General features: G+C 32.1%; 1 protein-coding gene across 2 annotated transcripts in view; it reads left to right on the forward strand.

Annotated features, from left to right (window-relative positions):
- Nucleotides 1-17,482, forward strand: part of DPYD (dihydropyrimidine dehydrogenase) — a 1,007,953-nt gene that overhangs the window by 463,572 nt on the left and 526,899 nt on the right. For both annotated transcript variants that reach the window (XM_051993281.1, XM_051993280.1), the window contains exon 11: nucleotides 1,157-1,367. In XM_051993281.1, the coding sequence (XP_051849241.1) occupies nucleotides 1,157-1,367 (211 nt within the window). The remainder of the gene's footprint in view (nucleotides 1-1,156; nucleotides 1,368-17,482) is intronic.

Here is a 17,482-nt window from a genome sequence, read left to right on the forward strand (position 1 = left end):
TTAATGGTTTCTACAGATATCTATAGTTAGTCATGTTTTAACATATAAGATATTCTAGATATCTGACAAAAATTTCATGCATGCAGAAATATTTTTTCCTTTGGAATTTAAGAAAAAAGATTTAAAGTTTAGAGATAGTTTTAATAAGATCAGTCATTCTTCAATAATTTTGAATGATCAAATAAGATAATATAGAGAATGTTTTGCATTCTTAAAAATCTAAATTCACTATTAAAGAAGAATTAATGTATGAATGTCATTACAGTGGACAATGTGTCACTATCCAATTTAGGCCCAGTTGATAGGACACTGGTCTAAGAAAGGTAAGCAAGGAATTGGATTCTTTTCCTGACAATATCTTCATTTAGATAAGTAACATATTATAACTCAGTTTCTCTAAAAAAAATCCCTTCATTTTTGTGGAAAAGAATAGTATAATTTTTTTGGATTTATGTGAAAAATAGTAAACCAATATGAAAGCCATTTTATGCTTTTTCATATTTTTATTAACAAAATTCTGTTTTGTGAATGGTCTTACAAAAAAGGGGGGATGGGAGAAATGGGAAGACAGAGTATGGAGCCTGCTCACTGAGGATGTAAAAATCCCTTTGCAATGACTCTTAAATGTCTTATCTACAACCCTATCTACTGTTCTGATCATTCACTGGTATTTTTTGGCTCCTCCAATCATATTGACTTTCCCCAGCTTATATAAATTAGCCTGCTAATAGATTTTGGTATTCATTTTCACTTTGGGCATGATAAAAGAATAAAAATGAATCTTCAGAAAATGAAGAATAAGAACCTACTCATTGTCCACAGAATCTTCATGATCCATTTTTCTGATGGTGGGACATGAAACACAAATGAGAGAAGTTTCTATTCTTGAGATAACAATATAATGCCCAGTTCCTTCTGACTGATTGATGCATCTTTATAGCTATTTACCAACATTTAAGTTCTTGATAACTGACTCTTAAGAATTAAATAATATTTTCATATTTAAGTAAATATAAGGGGAAAAAGGAAAAATAAAAGCTTTATGCTTGTTTAAATGGTACATATAGTTACATTAGCCATGATTGGAAGACAAATTAAATGCTCTCTTGGAGAAGGCCTTTTTTCTTTAATTTTATTCTTTTCTGTTTTGTCTTAGATGGAGATTGCTAAGGAAGAAAAATGTGAATTTTTGCCTTTCCTATCCCCAAGAAAGGTCATAGTAAAAGGTGGAAGAATTGTTGCTATGCAGTTTGTTCGGACAGAGCAAGATGAAACTGGAAATTGGAAAGAAGATGAAGATCAAGTAGTCCAGCTGAAAGCAGATGTGGTGATCAGTGCATTTGGCTCAGTGTTAAGCGATCCAACAGGTAAAGTGATCAATGATTGTAATGTGTAGCATAGTTGTCCATTATTTTAGTTCTATAAGAGTTTCCAGCTTTCAGGGAAGTGTTTTTCAGTTTGATAATTAGTGTCCTTCCCTTAGCATGAAAATAGGGCAATAAAAAAGAAAAATCTTAAAAATGGGAATTATTAGTTTTAAGTGGGAACTGGTAGAAAGATAGCAGGAAGAATCATTCATTGGTAGTACTGTATCTAAGTGAAGAAACAAAATTGTTTTACTTTACAGTAACTTATTTTAATCCACTCTTTTGTTTTTAACCTAATCATGGTCATTATATTTCAAACTGAAAAAGTAAAATGTAGAGGGCAGGAACTCTGGAGAAGTATATTTGAAACAAAGATACTTATACCAGGGTGTTAATTCAATGTGATTAATGAGATGATGGTTCTCTAGTACTTATTACTTAGTATGGTGATGTAATGGTTCTCTAGTTCATACATACTTAGTGTGCTGTAATGTATAATCATACTGCGGTATCTAAGGGCTGAGAGGACTGGAAATAGAGACTCCATCTTAGACCATCCATCATGGTGGCTCTCCTGCCTCCTTCACTCCTTCTTCACTAGATCACTTCACTAAGATCAAGGCTGGTCCCAAAATCCTCCAGAGAACTAGTCCGGACACTACATTTTGGTGCCCGAAAAGGGACCTCCAGAAGGACACTACAGTAAAAGAAGGAAGAGGAAAAAAAAATGAAGGAGAAAGAGGAGGAGGAGGAAGTAGAATTAGAATTTATATAGGTTTAATGTTTATAAAAATCTTACAAATATATCATTTTAACCTCAAAACAACATTGGGAGGTAAATGCTATTTTTAGCCTTTTTTTCAATTGAGGAAACTGAGGCAAACAAAAATTTAATGACTTCAAGGGTTTATATAGCAAATTTTAAGAATAGATTTGAACTCATCAGGAAGACCTGAGGTCCAAGTCTAAGCTATACAATTTAGCTCCCTGATACAGAAATTATAACATAGTGTTATGATTCATCTTAATTAAAGGCATGGGAATTACATACAAATTAAAGTTATTTATAACTCTAAAGTATGGTTCAAGTCATATTTAAAACCTGAGATATACCAGATCATAATAAGAAAAAGAATTAATTTTTTAAAAGCATTAATTTTTTTTTTCATTTCTTCTATGTAGCATCAGATAGAAATACTAAGAAAAGTGAAATAGCAAAAAAAGCAGTGGGGAAGCCAAAGTTACCTCATTTTTACATTGAATCATCAATGCTTGACTAGGTAGAAAGAGATAATATTTCACTGCTCATAAAAAAAATATGGCACTTATTTGTGGCCAGCATAAAAAAGCCTAAAAGTACAAAATTATCAATATTAAAGATACCGATATACTAAATTGCATTGGTAATGGGATAGACACTAATATTTCTCTCTATAAAGAGAGAGACTAGCATAATCACTTGCCCCAATGTCAAAGATTTGAGAATTTTATTGACAACACAAGAAATCTAAATCCCTTCTTTTGATTGTCTACTAAGGGCTTATTGTAAAGTTTATTTATAGAGACTGAACTATTTATGGATCTTTGCCTAGCAAAACAAACTGTTTCTATAATATTAGTTGGGTTTTTGTTTGTTTTGAGAGGTGGTTGGTTTTTGTCTTTGTTTTCCGCCAGACTTAATTCCATTGATGTAGAGAGTTCCTAGGAAACTACTTGTCCTCCTAATGAAGGTCTGCATGTCCTCTATAATTTAGAAATTTAAAAGATCTGCATGCTATACTGCAAAGTTAAGTCACTTATACAAGGCTATCATAGACTTGAACTTGTGTTCAATGAATCTAAGGCTAACTTCCTATTTGTTATGATATGCTATATCTTTAGAGAATGATGAAAATTCAAACATCAAAATGTCTTGGTTATAATCAAGAATTATTATACCTTCCAATGGTATTTAGAAGGATTCAAGCATTTGGTGGTAGTTAGAGTAAAATATTTCTAGATGGATAGGGAACATATTATTTCATTTAATTTTAAATTTCAACTTTTAGTTATGAGGACATGGCTTTTGTTGTTTTTTGCTAATTTACTGGCCAATAAAAAATTAATTGAGTGTAAAATCTATTTATGTTTACCCTGAGGTACTTAGAAAATATATATGTATACAGATATTATATATGGCAATTGCTTAATGAATGTTGGTGACTGAAGATTGTGCTAAATTTATATTCAATTCAGCAAACATTTCTTATCTCAATAATATGAAACTTTAGTAACTCCTTGTTGCCTCTATCATAAAATGCAAACATGAGCCCAGAAAATTGCCTTATTTTTAGGAGATAATATGAATCAGCATTTAACATCTTTTAAAATCATTCTCCAATGTTTCTAAGTTTATTTTTTATGTTTTTGTCATGAGGGTCATACTAGCCCACTTTACCTTGAACTCAACTCTCACTTTATGTCCCACTTCTCTGACTGGAAAATAATTCCAGTTATTTTTCTCTATGCTAAAAATCACTTTCACCACTGCTTCTTAGAAGCTTTTTTTGGGGGGGCACTCTTGCTTCCTCCCTCTTTTAATAAAAATATCACAAATACCTCCCCCAGTAAGAAGTTTGGAGAATAACCAAATTCTTATAATAAATAAGCAAAACAAATCCACATAATTCCCTTAAGAACTGCTTTGGCTGCAATCATTGATTTTGGAATGTTGTCTCATTATTGTCATTTTCTTGGATGCAATTATGGGTTGTTTCTGTCATTTGTTGTTTGATCCATTCATTCTTTAGAATTGGATTATTTAATTTCCAATTGGTTTTTAGTCTATCTTTCCTTGTCCCTTTACTGAAAATAATTTTATTGCATTTTTTTCACTTCAGCTGAAGCATAATAAGTTCTGTTCCAGTCTTTTACCTTTACTCTGTATGTATCATATAAATAATATATTGTTAGGATTATATTTTTTAATCCACTCTGTTATTTGCTTCTGTTTTAGGGGAAAGTTCATTCTATTCACATTCACAGTTATGATTACCTGCTCTATTTCCTTACATCCTATTTTGTTTTTGCCTGATAGCTTGTATTATTTTTCCTTGAGATAATAGTTTTGGAGTTTCACAGCAATGTTCCTTGGGCGGGGGGGGGGGGGGAGTCCTTTTGGGATCCCTTGCAGAGATAATAGATAGATTCTTTTAATGAGTATTTCCTCCTCTATTTCTAGAATATTGGGGCAGTTTTCTTTAATGATTTCTTGTAGAATGCTATCCAAATTCCTTTTTGGTTATGACCTTCACGTAGACAAATATTTTTTTTTAATCGTCTCTTCTGAATCTATTTTCCAGGTTGGCTGTTTTGCCAATAATGTATTTCACATTTTCTTCCATTTTCTCATTCTTTTTAGTTTGTTTGATTCTTGCTTTTTCACAAAGTTCTTAGCTTTCATTTGTCCTGTTCTAGTTTTTAATATGGGATTTTCTTCAGTCATCATTTGTATCTCTTTTCCCATTTGAGTTATTCTACTGTTTAAGGAGTTGTTTTCTTTAGACAATTTTGTTCCTTTCTTTTCCAAACTATTGACTCTCTCATTCATACCTCTCATTTCCTTTCTCATTTTTTCTTTTACCCCTGATTTGCCTTTTAAAGACTTTTATGAGCATTTCTAAGAAGCCTCTTAGGGTTTGAGACCAATTCATAACACTCTTTTAGATTTTTTTTCTGTGGACATTTTGTTCTCATCTGAGTTTGTGTTAGAATTATACAAAAATAATGAGTATAAGGGCCATACCTTTTGACCTTGAGGTCCTGTTACTATAGCTATATCTGCAACAAGGAAATCAATGATAAAAAACAAGAGTCCATAAACCCCTCCCCCAAAAAAATTTATAGTCACACTTTTTGCAGTTTTTAGAGAACATCAATGAATTGCCATCAGTTGGAGAAAGGCTAAATAAGATGTAGATTATACTATAAATTACTGTACCATAAGAAATAATTATTGTAATGATACAGAGAAATGTAGAAATACATAAATGCAAAACAAATTAGCAGAACTTACAACATTGTAAATGAAAAGAATAATGACAACAAAATAATGAAAATTGAATTCTGCAATATTACAATGATCAAACTTAATTCCAAAGTAAAAATGTGAGAAAGCCTCTCCCTCCCTTACTTTAAGAGATTAAGGACTCTGTCTATGGAAGACAATACAAAATTTCAGAGTTTGTTGATGTATTGAAAAGTTTTGCTCATCTTTTTTTTTCCTTTTTAAATAATTTTTCATAACACAAGGTTCTCTGGGACACTGAAGGAGGAAATATAGATTGAGAATTGTAGATGGTGTAAAAATAAAACACATAAACCAAAAACAATTGTTTTCTTTATAAAAGTGAGAAATTTACATTTTTTACTATTCCTGAAAGAGTTGAAAAGTTAAGAATGTCATGTTTTTGTTATACTATTTCATATACTAAACAAAATTAATAAGAGCCACTAGAAGTGGCTATTCACAACTTATCCACTTGAGAACTTATATTGCATTCATTTAAAAAGGGTGAGATTTTATATTTATTTCTACCATCTCTATAGCATCTTCATTTGTTGAATATTTTCTATTTCTTTTTTCCCTTCTGAATCCAAAGACTTAAATGCTTTCACATCGTGGAGGAAAAAAGATTTTTTTTTTTTAACCCTGTTGTCAAATATAGTACTTCCCTATTTCTTACCTCCCTTTCACTGTTTGACTTCTCAAGTGAATGATTATACCTGCCTTCTCCTTTTGCTTACTAATTCATTCCCTCCTTGACCCCTTAAATCTGACCTCTTAGTTCTAACCTCATCCATCTACTAAAATTGAACTCTTAAAGGTCTCTACATCATTCTTGCCAATTTCAATGACCTATTAGCCCTCATTCTCTTTGGTTTCTATAAAGAATTTTTATCATTTACTATGTTTAATCTCTTCCCTCAGCTTCCATATATCTTTCTAATTTTTCCTGGTTATTTTATTCTCTATGTACTCAGCTAAGCATCTTTATTACTTCTCAATCATTGATTATGGGCTTTCTTCAAAGTTCAATTTTTGGCCTTCTATGCTCATGTTGATTCTCTCACTCCCTTTCTGGCTTTCTATTTATTTCATATGTGTGCATGTATATATGTATGAATGGATGTATGTATGTTTGTATATACACACATATACATACACACAAATACACAAGTTTATGAGCTGCTTGTCACTGGATTGATTTACTTTTTCATCTAATGCCTTTAAATATCCACATTATGTATGACCCTTAGATTTAGTTAATTCTAATATAAAAATATGATCATAGTTTCAGTTCCAATCCATTCACTCTCTTTTGCCTGTAAAAGAAACTTATTTCCATTAGTGGTACCCCTTTAGAAAAAATAAAGGAAATGTCATATTTTTTGATATATTAGTTGTTTTTACTAAGCTTTTTTTTCTTTTTTCTTTTATTCTTTGTCAAAACATATGGCTATCTCGGCCACCAAGGGAGGAGAACACTCAGTAGTTGTAATCACATGTTACTCTTCTCTTTTAATAATTATTGTAAAACATTATCAATGGAAGACAATATACTGTACAATATAATGTACTAGAAAAAGTTATGGACTTCATTCTTATTTACCTCTTTCAACTATACAGTATGTCTTCATTTCAAATTAAAAGTGATTCTGATTTGTATTTGTATCCTATTAATAAGACCAACTACTGGTTATTGAACCCCTACAATAACAAGGCATTTTGCTAAGATAGGATTAAAAGACATGACTTGATCCCTTCTCTCAGGGCAATAAGGAAGCAACATATAAAGATGTAAAGATAAATAACAATGAAAATTTAAAATAACAGACTAAGATAATAGAAAACATGTCACAACAGAGCATATGATTAATTGCCAAATGAATTTCAAGACAATAATTGTTATAGGATTTCATTATCATCTTCTACACCTAAACTATCTCCATAGTAGGTGATCAATAAATACATGCTTAGATGTACTAAAATTTAATAAATGGATAATTTCACTGGAATAAGAATGAATAAATACATGTACCGGTAAGTTAACTAATTAAGTCTCTTCCCAATTATATTTTACCTACAGTTATATTTAAGCAACAGACCATTAAGACCTTTATCAGATTACACACACATATACACATACAGCATATACATACATAGAAAGATAAAAAATATAAGTGGATATATATACATATATGTATACACACACACATACATATATATAGGTACTTCTTAAGAAGTTTGATGTATATTAGAGTTTAAGTTAGAGTTCAGTCTTATATATAGATATAGATAGATAGATAGATAGATATGCGTTACTATGAACTCTTTAGCAAGCTATTTCATTTTTGTATTTAATTAGTAAGTGTTGCAAAATATCCAAAAATATTAAATTGTGCACATTTTTACTCTATAATTGCCAAATCCTAAAAGAACCTACTCTAGAATTATATACCCAATAAATAATTAGCTCCTCAGGACCTCAGTGACATTCTTCCTTTAACTGTAGCATATTAGGGATCTTCTACACTTCATTCTTTGTAATGTTTCTTACATTCCCCAGAAAAAACTTAGCCAACACTTTGGAGGTTTCCTTCTTGTTATATTAAGATCTCTAGGAATACTATTGCATTATTCAGACTGTCTACTTACTATCTCTTGTACTGTATGAGTGAATCAACTCCTATTGGTGTTCCAAAAGTCTTAATGCTAAAAATTTCAAAGACATTTAAGGCATCCTTTAAATCCTTACAATGTCTTTTATAGAACTTTTATCAAAAATAATAGATGATAAATAGCAACATGCATATTGCTATTAATATATGGATTTTTCAGATAACAAACCACTTCGGATCATTGACCATTCAACATAATTTCTTAGAGATCTCATAGGTATCCTTCTACTAAATTCTTGGCCCAATTATTTATTATTCACCATAAAGGATTTCCTAATTCTCCAGCTAAACGTAATTCATTTTTTGATTGGTGAAAAATTTTTGAATTATCAATTTAAATTGAACTATCAATTTAGTGTTGTCAAGATCAAATAGAAATGAAGACCAATAAACCATATGTAAAGAATTTCATGAGAATTATATTTATTTAGTTTGAATATTTCATGTTATCTACATTTATTTGCATTTTTATTTTGTCAAATATTTCCTAATTACATTTTTAATATAATTTAGGTTGTACTTAGAGTTGTTGTGGGCAGCCTGCAAGACATGAATTTGACAATGTTGTTAGCCACTAAGTCTGCAAATTGTAGAGAAAGAACTTTCAGTGTTGATTGATAGAGTATGGCTCCAGACCAAGGAAATCAAAGATCAAAAAAGGGCACATTAATTATTAGATTTCTTCCTTATGTGCTTATTTAGGTTCAGTCCTTCTTGGATGAATGAGTCCACTATAAATTTGTGTCACATAATTTCAACTAAAACTTCTCTTCCGCAAGTCAATCTTTTTATACCTATTTAATTAATTCACTTTCTCACTCATCATAAAGCCTTTTCCAAAATTTTTTCAACATTTTCTTGCCAAGGCAAACTTCACTATATGAATAAGTGAGCTCATTTCCTTTAATCTTTTCTAGCAGATTGCCCTCTTTATCAACTTTTCCTCTGTCTTGCTTATCTTCAATATACGTCTCTCCACTGTTTATTTTCCTGTTGCCTACAAACATACTCATGTCCCTTCCATTAAAACTCTTAAATTAAATTAAAAAATTAAAACTCTGAAATGTTTCATTCATCCCCACTAGGTAACATTCCTTATCTATACTCTGAAATCATGTCACCTCTCTATTCAATAAATTCCAATAGCTCCCTATCACCTCCATGATCAAATATAAGATCTATGTGATATTCAGATTCCTTCTTAACCTCGTCTTCTGATAGTTTTCATGCTTTTTACGCTTCACTTCCCTACCAGAATATTGTACGATCCAGCAAGACTAGTATCCTTGTTGTTTCTTGTACAAAATATTCCATCTCGCTCCTCTGGGCATTTCCATTGGTAGTCTCCCATGCCTGAAACATTCTCCTGGTCCTTCTCATTGTCTTGTCTACTGTGGTTTTCTTCAATTACTAATCCAAAACCTACTTTCTACAAGATTTCTTTCATAATCTTGCTTAATTCCAGTGCCTTTTCTCCATTGATTATCAACAGCTTGTACTGAATATATTCCCAATTCAATTGTGAGTTCCTTATGTTCAAGGACTATCTTTTGCCTTTCTTTGTACATTCAGTGCTTAGTGAATTATTTAACATATAGTAGGACCTTAGCAAATGCTTGTTAAATTGTTTATTTGACTTGATTGATTTCATTTTTTTATTAGCACATCCCATACTGATATAAAAGAGGCCATTCATAAAGGTCCCTTTACCATTATTGATTAGAAGCAATCATTATAGTATGTATCTTGACAAATTAATTCTGTTAAATGTGTCTTGTTCTCATTTTTCACCTGTCAATTCTCTTGACATTAAATTTGATAAAGTTTCATAATCAGCTATTCTATATGGTATTTATAGATCCCTGCTCTAACTGAATAGGATATGAAAAAATACCACATATGGAACCTGAAGTCTAGCCCAAGCATTAAAAGCAGTTTAAGAAAGTTATTGGCAACAAGAATGATCAAGCATGCTATTTGGCAGAAAATAATCCAGTTGAAGTAAAGCATATTGGAGGGAAGTAATATGAGATCAAACTATGAAAATAATGAAGTGTCTTTTCAGGCAAAGGAATGTGAACTTTGTTAGTTATTAGGGACTTTATTCCTAGCCCTCTGGTGCAGGTATGAAATAACAGGGCTATTTTCTTCTGAACTGCTTTTTACTGTATGGCAAGGTTGTACTATTCATAATCTTCCATCACCCCTCTGCAATGCTTGGCCACAGAGCTTGTATAGCAAATGGGTAGTTCCTTTTGCTACTATAACTCTTGCTTTGGAAAGGAGATTAAATTTCTCTTGGTTGAAGTAAGTTGCAAGCTCAATTGACCATCTCATTGGTATCTATTATATGCTATTAAAATTGTTATAAGAAAAAAATGACAGTCATAATTATTTACTCCATCCTACTCCATTCTTGCCATGTGGAATTGACAGAGTATGTAATAAGGTCATTTTGAAGCTGCTGTAATTGGAAATGATGTCTTATTCTAATGTGAGCTTTACCTTGAGTTTTGTTCATATTGACTGCATATAGACAACTAATTCTGTATTTGATAGGGGGACATCATTAGCAATTTCAAATTCTCTTTAGAAAGAAAATTAAAATGATTCAGGCAGCTCTGATTAGGAGGTAAGAATACTAGAATTAGAGTTAAGAAAATTTGAATGATTCATCCTCAGATTCCTGCTAGTTATATGACACTAGACAAGTCATTTATAATAACATCTACGTCAGTGGGTTGTTTCATTCCAATGAAATGATATTTAAAGTACTTTGCAAATTTTAAAAATGTTACATAAATGTTAGTGACAATGATAATGATGGTGGTAATAGTGGTGGCAGTAGCCATAGTAATCTTGATAGAAAATTATGAAGTAGCCTGATCGTTTATAAATCTTTATATCTTTTACTTTTTGATCATACCCCATATTTGCCAATCTAGTTTTAAACAATTAACTAAGTATAATAAATATTTGTTCATCATAGAAATTATAAATTACAGATGAATGTCTCAATAGAGAAAAGGAAGGATAATTGGAATTTCATTTTGAAATATTCTGTGTTTCTTAGAATAAAGGTGCTAATTATTATATTATTATTACTTTTAATAATAATTATCAGTAAACATCATTACTTTGCATCATATTATTTTATTTTTTATGTTCTCTATTGTGTTTGAAGCTGTTGAGCAGGAAATAGAAACAAAGGACTACATTTTTAGGTTTTCTGCATGCAGAAAATATTCATGAATATTTTGAGTGCAATTTAATTGAATTCCTCATTAAGTAGTTGTCCCAAATTCTAAATGCATCAACGTCCAATTTCAAATTCAATTGAGATAATAGAACTATAGACTTATTTAGTATCTCTACCCAATAGACCTCAAAGCACTTGCACCTTTTTAATCTCATGTATCTGTTCTAATTCTAAATTGTATTGAATTGGGATATTATTATTCAGACTGATTAAAATGAATGACAGGAATTTAGTCACAAAGCACCTCCAAGTGGAAAGTATTCTCTCTTGACTGTCGTAGCCAAGCCCCTTTCTTGGAAATTTACTTGGAAAATTATCTACCTTAATAAATAATTTGCTTGATCTCTAACAGAACATCAGGATCATCTAAGTTGTTTCCTTATATCAGAACCAATTTTAACAGTCTTCTAGTTTGTATTAAAAATCCTAGTTCCTTCTTTTTTCTAATAGAACCAAACGACTACATAAAATGCTTTGGGCATTCCTCTTGGGTAAATATTTTTGGATGAGGATTGGGAGAAAAATGAAAAAAAATATGTAGGTATAAATATCTTATTTTGTATTGACACTGGCATGTGTCACAAACCTGGATTGACTTTAAATGTATTCATTCAGCTGCCCATAACACATCATAGAATAAATGTTTCATAGATTTTTCTGGATTTACTTTATTCTGTTTTACTTATTTTGTGGGGGAAAATTCATTTTTATAAATAATTTCATTAAATTCTCTGTAGTAAGAGAGAACTTCTAATAAAATAATTTACTTGTGAGAGTCAATCTTTCTATCATATCCAGCTTAAAATGCCGTGGTTATTCATGGTTCAATTTCACTACAGTTAGCCCTGACTAGCTTGTTTTCAGACCTAGGCCAATTTGCTTCACCTGAGACATCAATTTGACACCTGAGCCCCCAAGGGCTCACCACTCTAGTGCTAGATTTAGTTTGAACATTTAAGCCACTTAACCCACTGCCCTTCAGAACTACTTTATTCAGGAGTTCCCCGAGTCTTAGCCTCTTCAGTAGTAGGAATTATAGTTGTGTATCACTGTATCCAAGCAGTTAAATTTAATAAGCATTTATTAAGTACCTACTTATTAAGACACTGGCTATATGATCCTCAGTAAGTCATTTAATACTCTTTGACTCAGTTTTCTTCACTATAAAATCAGCTAGAGAAAACCTCAAATGGAATTATAAGGTCTCAGACATGACAGAAATGACTAAATGACAACAAAACATTGACCACTTCTAAGACTCTACATAAAAAGATCATAACAACTAAGACCCTTCCCTCAAGGTGCCTCCATTCTACTGGGAGAAAAACAATATGTACTCAAAGAACTAAATGAAAAAATGAATATTAAGTAATTTCAAGAGAGGATGGCAGGGAATTCTTTTTTATTTATTTATTTTTAATAGCCTTTTATTTACAAGTTATATGTATGGGTAATTTTATAGCACTGGCAATTGCCAAACTTTTTGTTCCAATTTTTCCCCTCTTTCCCCCTTCCTCCTCCCCTAGATGGCAGGATGACCAGTAGTGTAATGACCGCGTATTTAAAATCAGCCAGAGTCAGGAATTCAGGTTAAGGGAAAATCTTCAGTCTTTATTGAAGTGAAGAGGTGAAAAAAGATTGCGATAGCAATATGGGCAAGAAGGATTGCGATAGCAATATGGGCAGCTGCGACAAGAAGCCAGCTAGCAGAGAAAGTGGGGCCTGAACTGTCCTCCCCTTCCTTTTTCACTCCTCTGCCTCCACCCACCAGAATCATCATTTCCTGTACAACACATCAGGACTTGCACAAAGAGTGGGCGGGGGCCATTCTTTCTCTAAGCATATATATTAATAGAGTATGGTCCAATTACTATTTAGCCTCATGTGCTTGGGACCTCAGTGCATCAACTCAAGCCTCAGCCCATTACACAGTAGGTGTTAAATATATTAAACTACAAATTAGATATACAATAAATATACATGCTCAAACTGTTATTTTGCTGTACAAAAAGAATTGGATTCTGAAATATTGTACAATTAACCTGTGAAGGAAATCCAAAATGCCGGCAGGCAAAAATATAGGGATTGGGAATTCAATGTAATGGTTCTTAGTCATCTCCCAGAGTTCTTTCGCTGGGTGCAGCTGGCTCAGTTCATTATTGCTCCATTGGAACTGGTTTGGTTCATCTCATTGCTGAGGATGGCCAGGTCCATCAGAATTGATCATCATATAGTATTTTTGTTGAAGTCTATAATGATCTTCTGGCCCTGCTCGTTTCACTCAGCATCAGTTCACGTAAGTCTCTCCAGGCCTTTCTGAAATCATCCTGCTGGTCATTTCTTACCGAACAATAATATTCCATAACATTCATATACCACAATTTATTCAGCCATTCTCCAAATGGTGGGCATCCATTCAGTTTCCAGTTTCTGGCCACTACAAAGAGGGCTGCCACAAACATTCGTAGGGCAGGGAATTCTTAACAACGGTAGGATGGACAGTTTCTTGTGGGAGATAGAACCTGAGTTCAATTATCTTTTTAAAAAAATTATTGTGGTTATTTTTATTCTTCTTAAGAAAAACAGAAAAGCAAGACAAAGCAGAACAAAACATTATCATGTGCCCAGAAGAACATTGGCGGGGGAGGGGATTCAAAATATATAACAATAAATTATCAGTTCAAGAAAGTATATATAATAGTACAAGAAATTATATTCATGAATATCCATCTTTTTTTTTGCTTCCTTGTAAGTTATTCTTTTGTTCTTTACTGTGTACTTTTTTTTACTTTATTGTTTTTTCCCTTTTCATCCCTCCTACTTCCCCAAAGCAGGGTATAGTTGAGCACAGATACATGTTAAAAATATATATAGATGTACACATATACACATGTAAATATACATATACACACATATACATTAATATGCAAACGTACATCCAAAGCATCATCAGTATGGCTGACATGTAATATAGATTTCTCTCTTAATTAATCTTTTAAATTTGACTTATCTTTTCTTTCCTATCTTTTCTAACCATTCTGCTTCAGTTCTGCTTCTTTACTTGTCTTTTAAATTTGACTTATCTTTTCTTTCCTATCTTTTCTAACCATTCTGCTTCAGTTCTGCTTCTTTACTTGTTTTGCTATTACTTAATTTCCTCCCACCCATAAATCCCTCCCTTATCTTTTTCCCCTACCTTTTGCATCACTCTTCATCCTTTCCTCCCTCCCTCCTTATTTCTTTATAGATTTTGAAGGGTGTTATACCCTTTTTGATATATATGTAGTGTCATCTATTTAACCCATTCCCAAGTTAATAGGGTTTCAGAATCATGAGCCCTCTACTCCCTCCAATGCCTCTGTGTCTATTCTTCCTCTGCACCTCATTTATATAGCATTTCACTTTTTTATTTTTACCTTTTTACAATTTTAACTTTTTCTAGGCAGTTTTGCTTTTTAGAGGTACTCAACTCTTTCTTTTGAGCTACCCAATTGCTGATATCAATCTTAAACATATAGTGTACATTTTCATAAAAAAAAATAAGCATTTTGTTTATGTTAAGTTCTTTGAAACTGATCTTTGATATTGACTCTTATATGTTAAATTTTTGATTGAGTTTCAGTTTGTTTGAAAGAAAGTCTTAAAAATCTGCAAATACGTTGAATTTCCATTATTGTCATTCAATATCATGGATTATTTTGCTGGATTTCATATTTTTGGCCATAGTTCTTTTGATTGCCAATATATATGGCAATCTTTTATTGTTGTCTTTTATTGTGGCTGCTGAGTCCTGTACAATTCCAATTGTAGCTCCAGTGTATTTGAATTCTTTTGTTCTTGTTTCTTGTAAAATTTTATCTTTGACTTGAGGGTTTTGAAATTTGACAATAACATTCCTATATGTTTTCCACAAAGGATCTCTTTGAAATGGTGATTGATGGATTTTTTTCCCCTATTTCTACTTTCCCCTCATGTTCTATCATTCCAGGACAATTTTCTTGGATTATTTCTTACATTATTATATCAAGGTTCTTTTTTTAGTCACACCTTTCAGGTATTCAATTATTCTTACATTTTCTCTTCTTGATCTCTTCTCTAGATCTGTTATTTTTCTTATGTTTCACATTCTGTTCTATTTTTTTCATTCTTTATATTCTGTTTTAGTTGTTTGTTTTTTTAGTTTTTTCTCATTGTCTCTCATTTGGTGTTTGAATTCTTTTTTGAATTCTGTAAATTCTCTCTGGGCAGGGAGCTATTTCACATTATTCTTCAGAGTAGAAAAAGCTTTTTTTTTTAATTTCAGTGTCCTCTTCTTCTCTGTTTAAATAGTAAGTTTCTATGGTTGGGTTCATTTTTTTTTTGCCAGTTTATTTTTAAAAAAATACTACTAGTACAGACACAGCTAATCCTGGGGTGGGAAAGATGGTGCTTCTGCCTTCACTTCAGCTCTCTCCTCTGACCTGGAACCTCAAACCAAGCCTCCCCTCCTGCAAGTTCCTACAGCTAGCAGTGTCCCTGCCCCACTGCCTCTGCACCCAAGAGAGTGCTTGTTCCTTCTCACCCGGTGCCCTATCTCTGCAGCACAACTGGGCCTGGCATTCCCAATCAGCTGAGATTCACTCAGTCTTCCCAGACTCTGGCTCCTGACTTAGTGCAGAGCTGACCCATTTGTGTTTGCACTTCATGCTGGCTAATCTCTGGGTTGGGGTCTCTTTTCCGATCTTCTTGGGTTGTACCAAAAGGACCCCTGTTCTGCCCCAAATCCTGGTGATCTTTGACCAGTCTATATTTGCCCTTAAGCACTAATTTTTTCTGTTTCTGGGGGAAATCTGGAGAGCTTGAAATTTACCCACTATTCCACCAACTTCCCAGAATCCTCCCAGAATTGAATTATCTTAATTGGCAATTGTCTGGTATGATCCTTAATGAATATCTAATTTTTTAAAATTTTGTTTTGTTTTCCATGAAAAGCCTAGACAGGCAGTTTTCTTAATGTAAGAAAAGAAAATTGTAAAATGCTGAATTCTCTTTCATCTTTGTATTCTTTTGGAGTACTCTGTCTTTGGCATATCCTAAGGGCATTCTACCTATTAGAATGAACATTACACACTCCAGGTGTATATAGACTCTTAAAACCACATTTTAGGTGCCAAATGTGAATTATGTTACTGCCTCGTGGTGCAATGAACTGTGACATGATATGTTCAGCAAGGATGAAAGAGACTGAAAATAGAGCCCTCATAAAGAAGTTTAGGGAGCACCTCTTTCACAGTCCTGTGCAAGAATAAAACACGTGATTTAATCTAATGATTACACTCATATACAACCTCGAACACATACAATAATCACACCATTTTACTCATTTTATCTGCTGTTTTAAAAATAAACTCTAAAATTCTTAACTACTTGGTAGGTATTTTTGGTAACTTTTGTGATGGATTAAAAATATAAAATAACTATACACAACTTCCTTAAGAAATCTTGCACTTACTAGAAAACTGCCATTTAATTGTTCCAGTTTATTGCTCAGAAAGGAGACATATTTTAATTTTCATGTATCTATTTCCTATCTAGTATGATTTCTTTCAGGATTCTCTGTACTGACCATAACAGGTGTTCTAATCTAATAAACAAAATCCATTTATTCCCAACAAAATTCTCTTCTTTTAGGAATCTTAGAAATATTTGACTATCAATATGATAAAATATTAATAAATGTATAATAATTAATATATAATAAAATATTAATGCTAATATGGTTTTGTTAGTTCTTACTGTTTATATAGATATTATATCTAAACATATGATTTCATAAGAAATATTATAAATCATGATTTGTTCTACAAATGATACATAAAATTATTCTTACCCTTTTATAGTTAGATGATAACTAATTTTTATAGTTTTATGTATATATATGTATACATATACATGTTGATGCTGTGTGGGTGTGTTTAATTTGTGTTAGGATTTGTTGTTTCATTAAATAAAAGCATATGCTTCCTTCATATCACTATAGTGACAAGATATCTACAAGAAGACTAAGGACTTTGAGTAAAGTCCTTCAATGCTTATGACCCCCTCCTCTATTCACAGAGTTCATGGAAAGGACAGGAGAAAAGTCAAACAAGATCAG

The sequence above is a fragment of the Antechinus flavipes genome, chromosome 4 (assembly GCF_016432865.1).
Source record: "Antechinus flavipes isolate AdamAnt ecotype Samford, QLD, Australia chromosome 4, AdamAnt_v2, whole genome shotgun sequence".
Taxonomy (NCBI): Eukaryota; Metazoa; Chordata; class Mammalia; order Dasyuromorphia; family Dasyuridae; genus Antechinus; species Antechinus flavipes.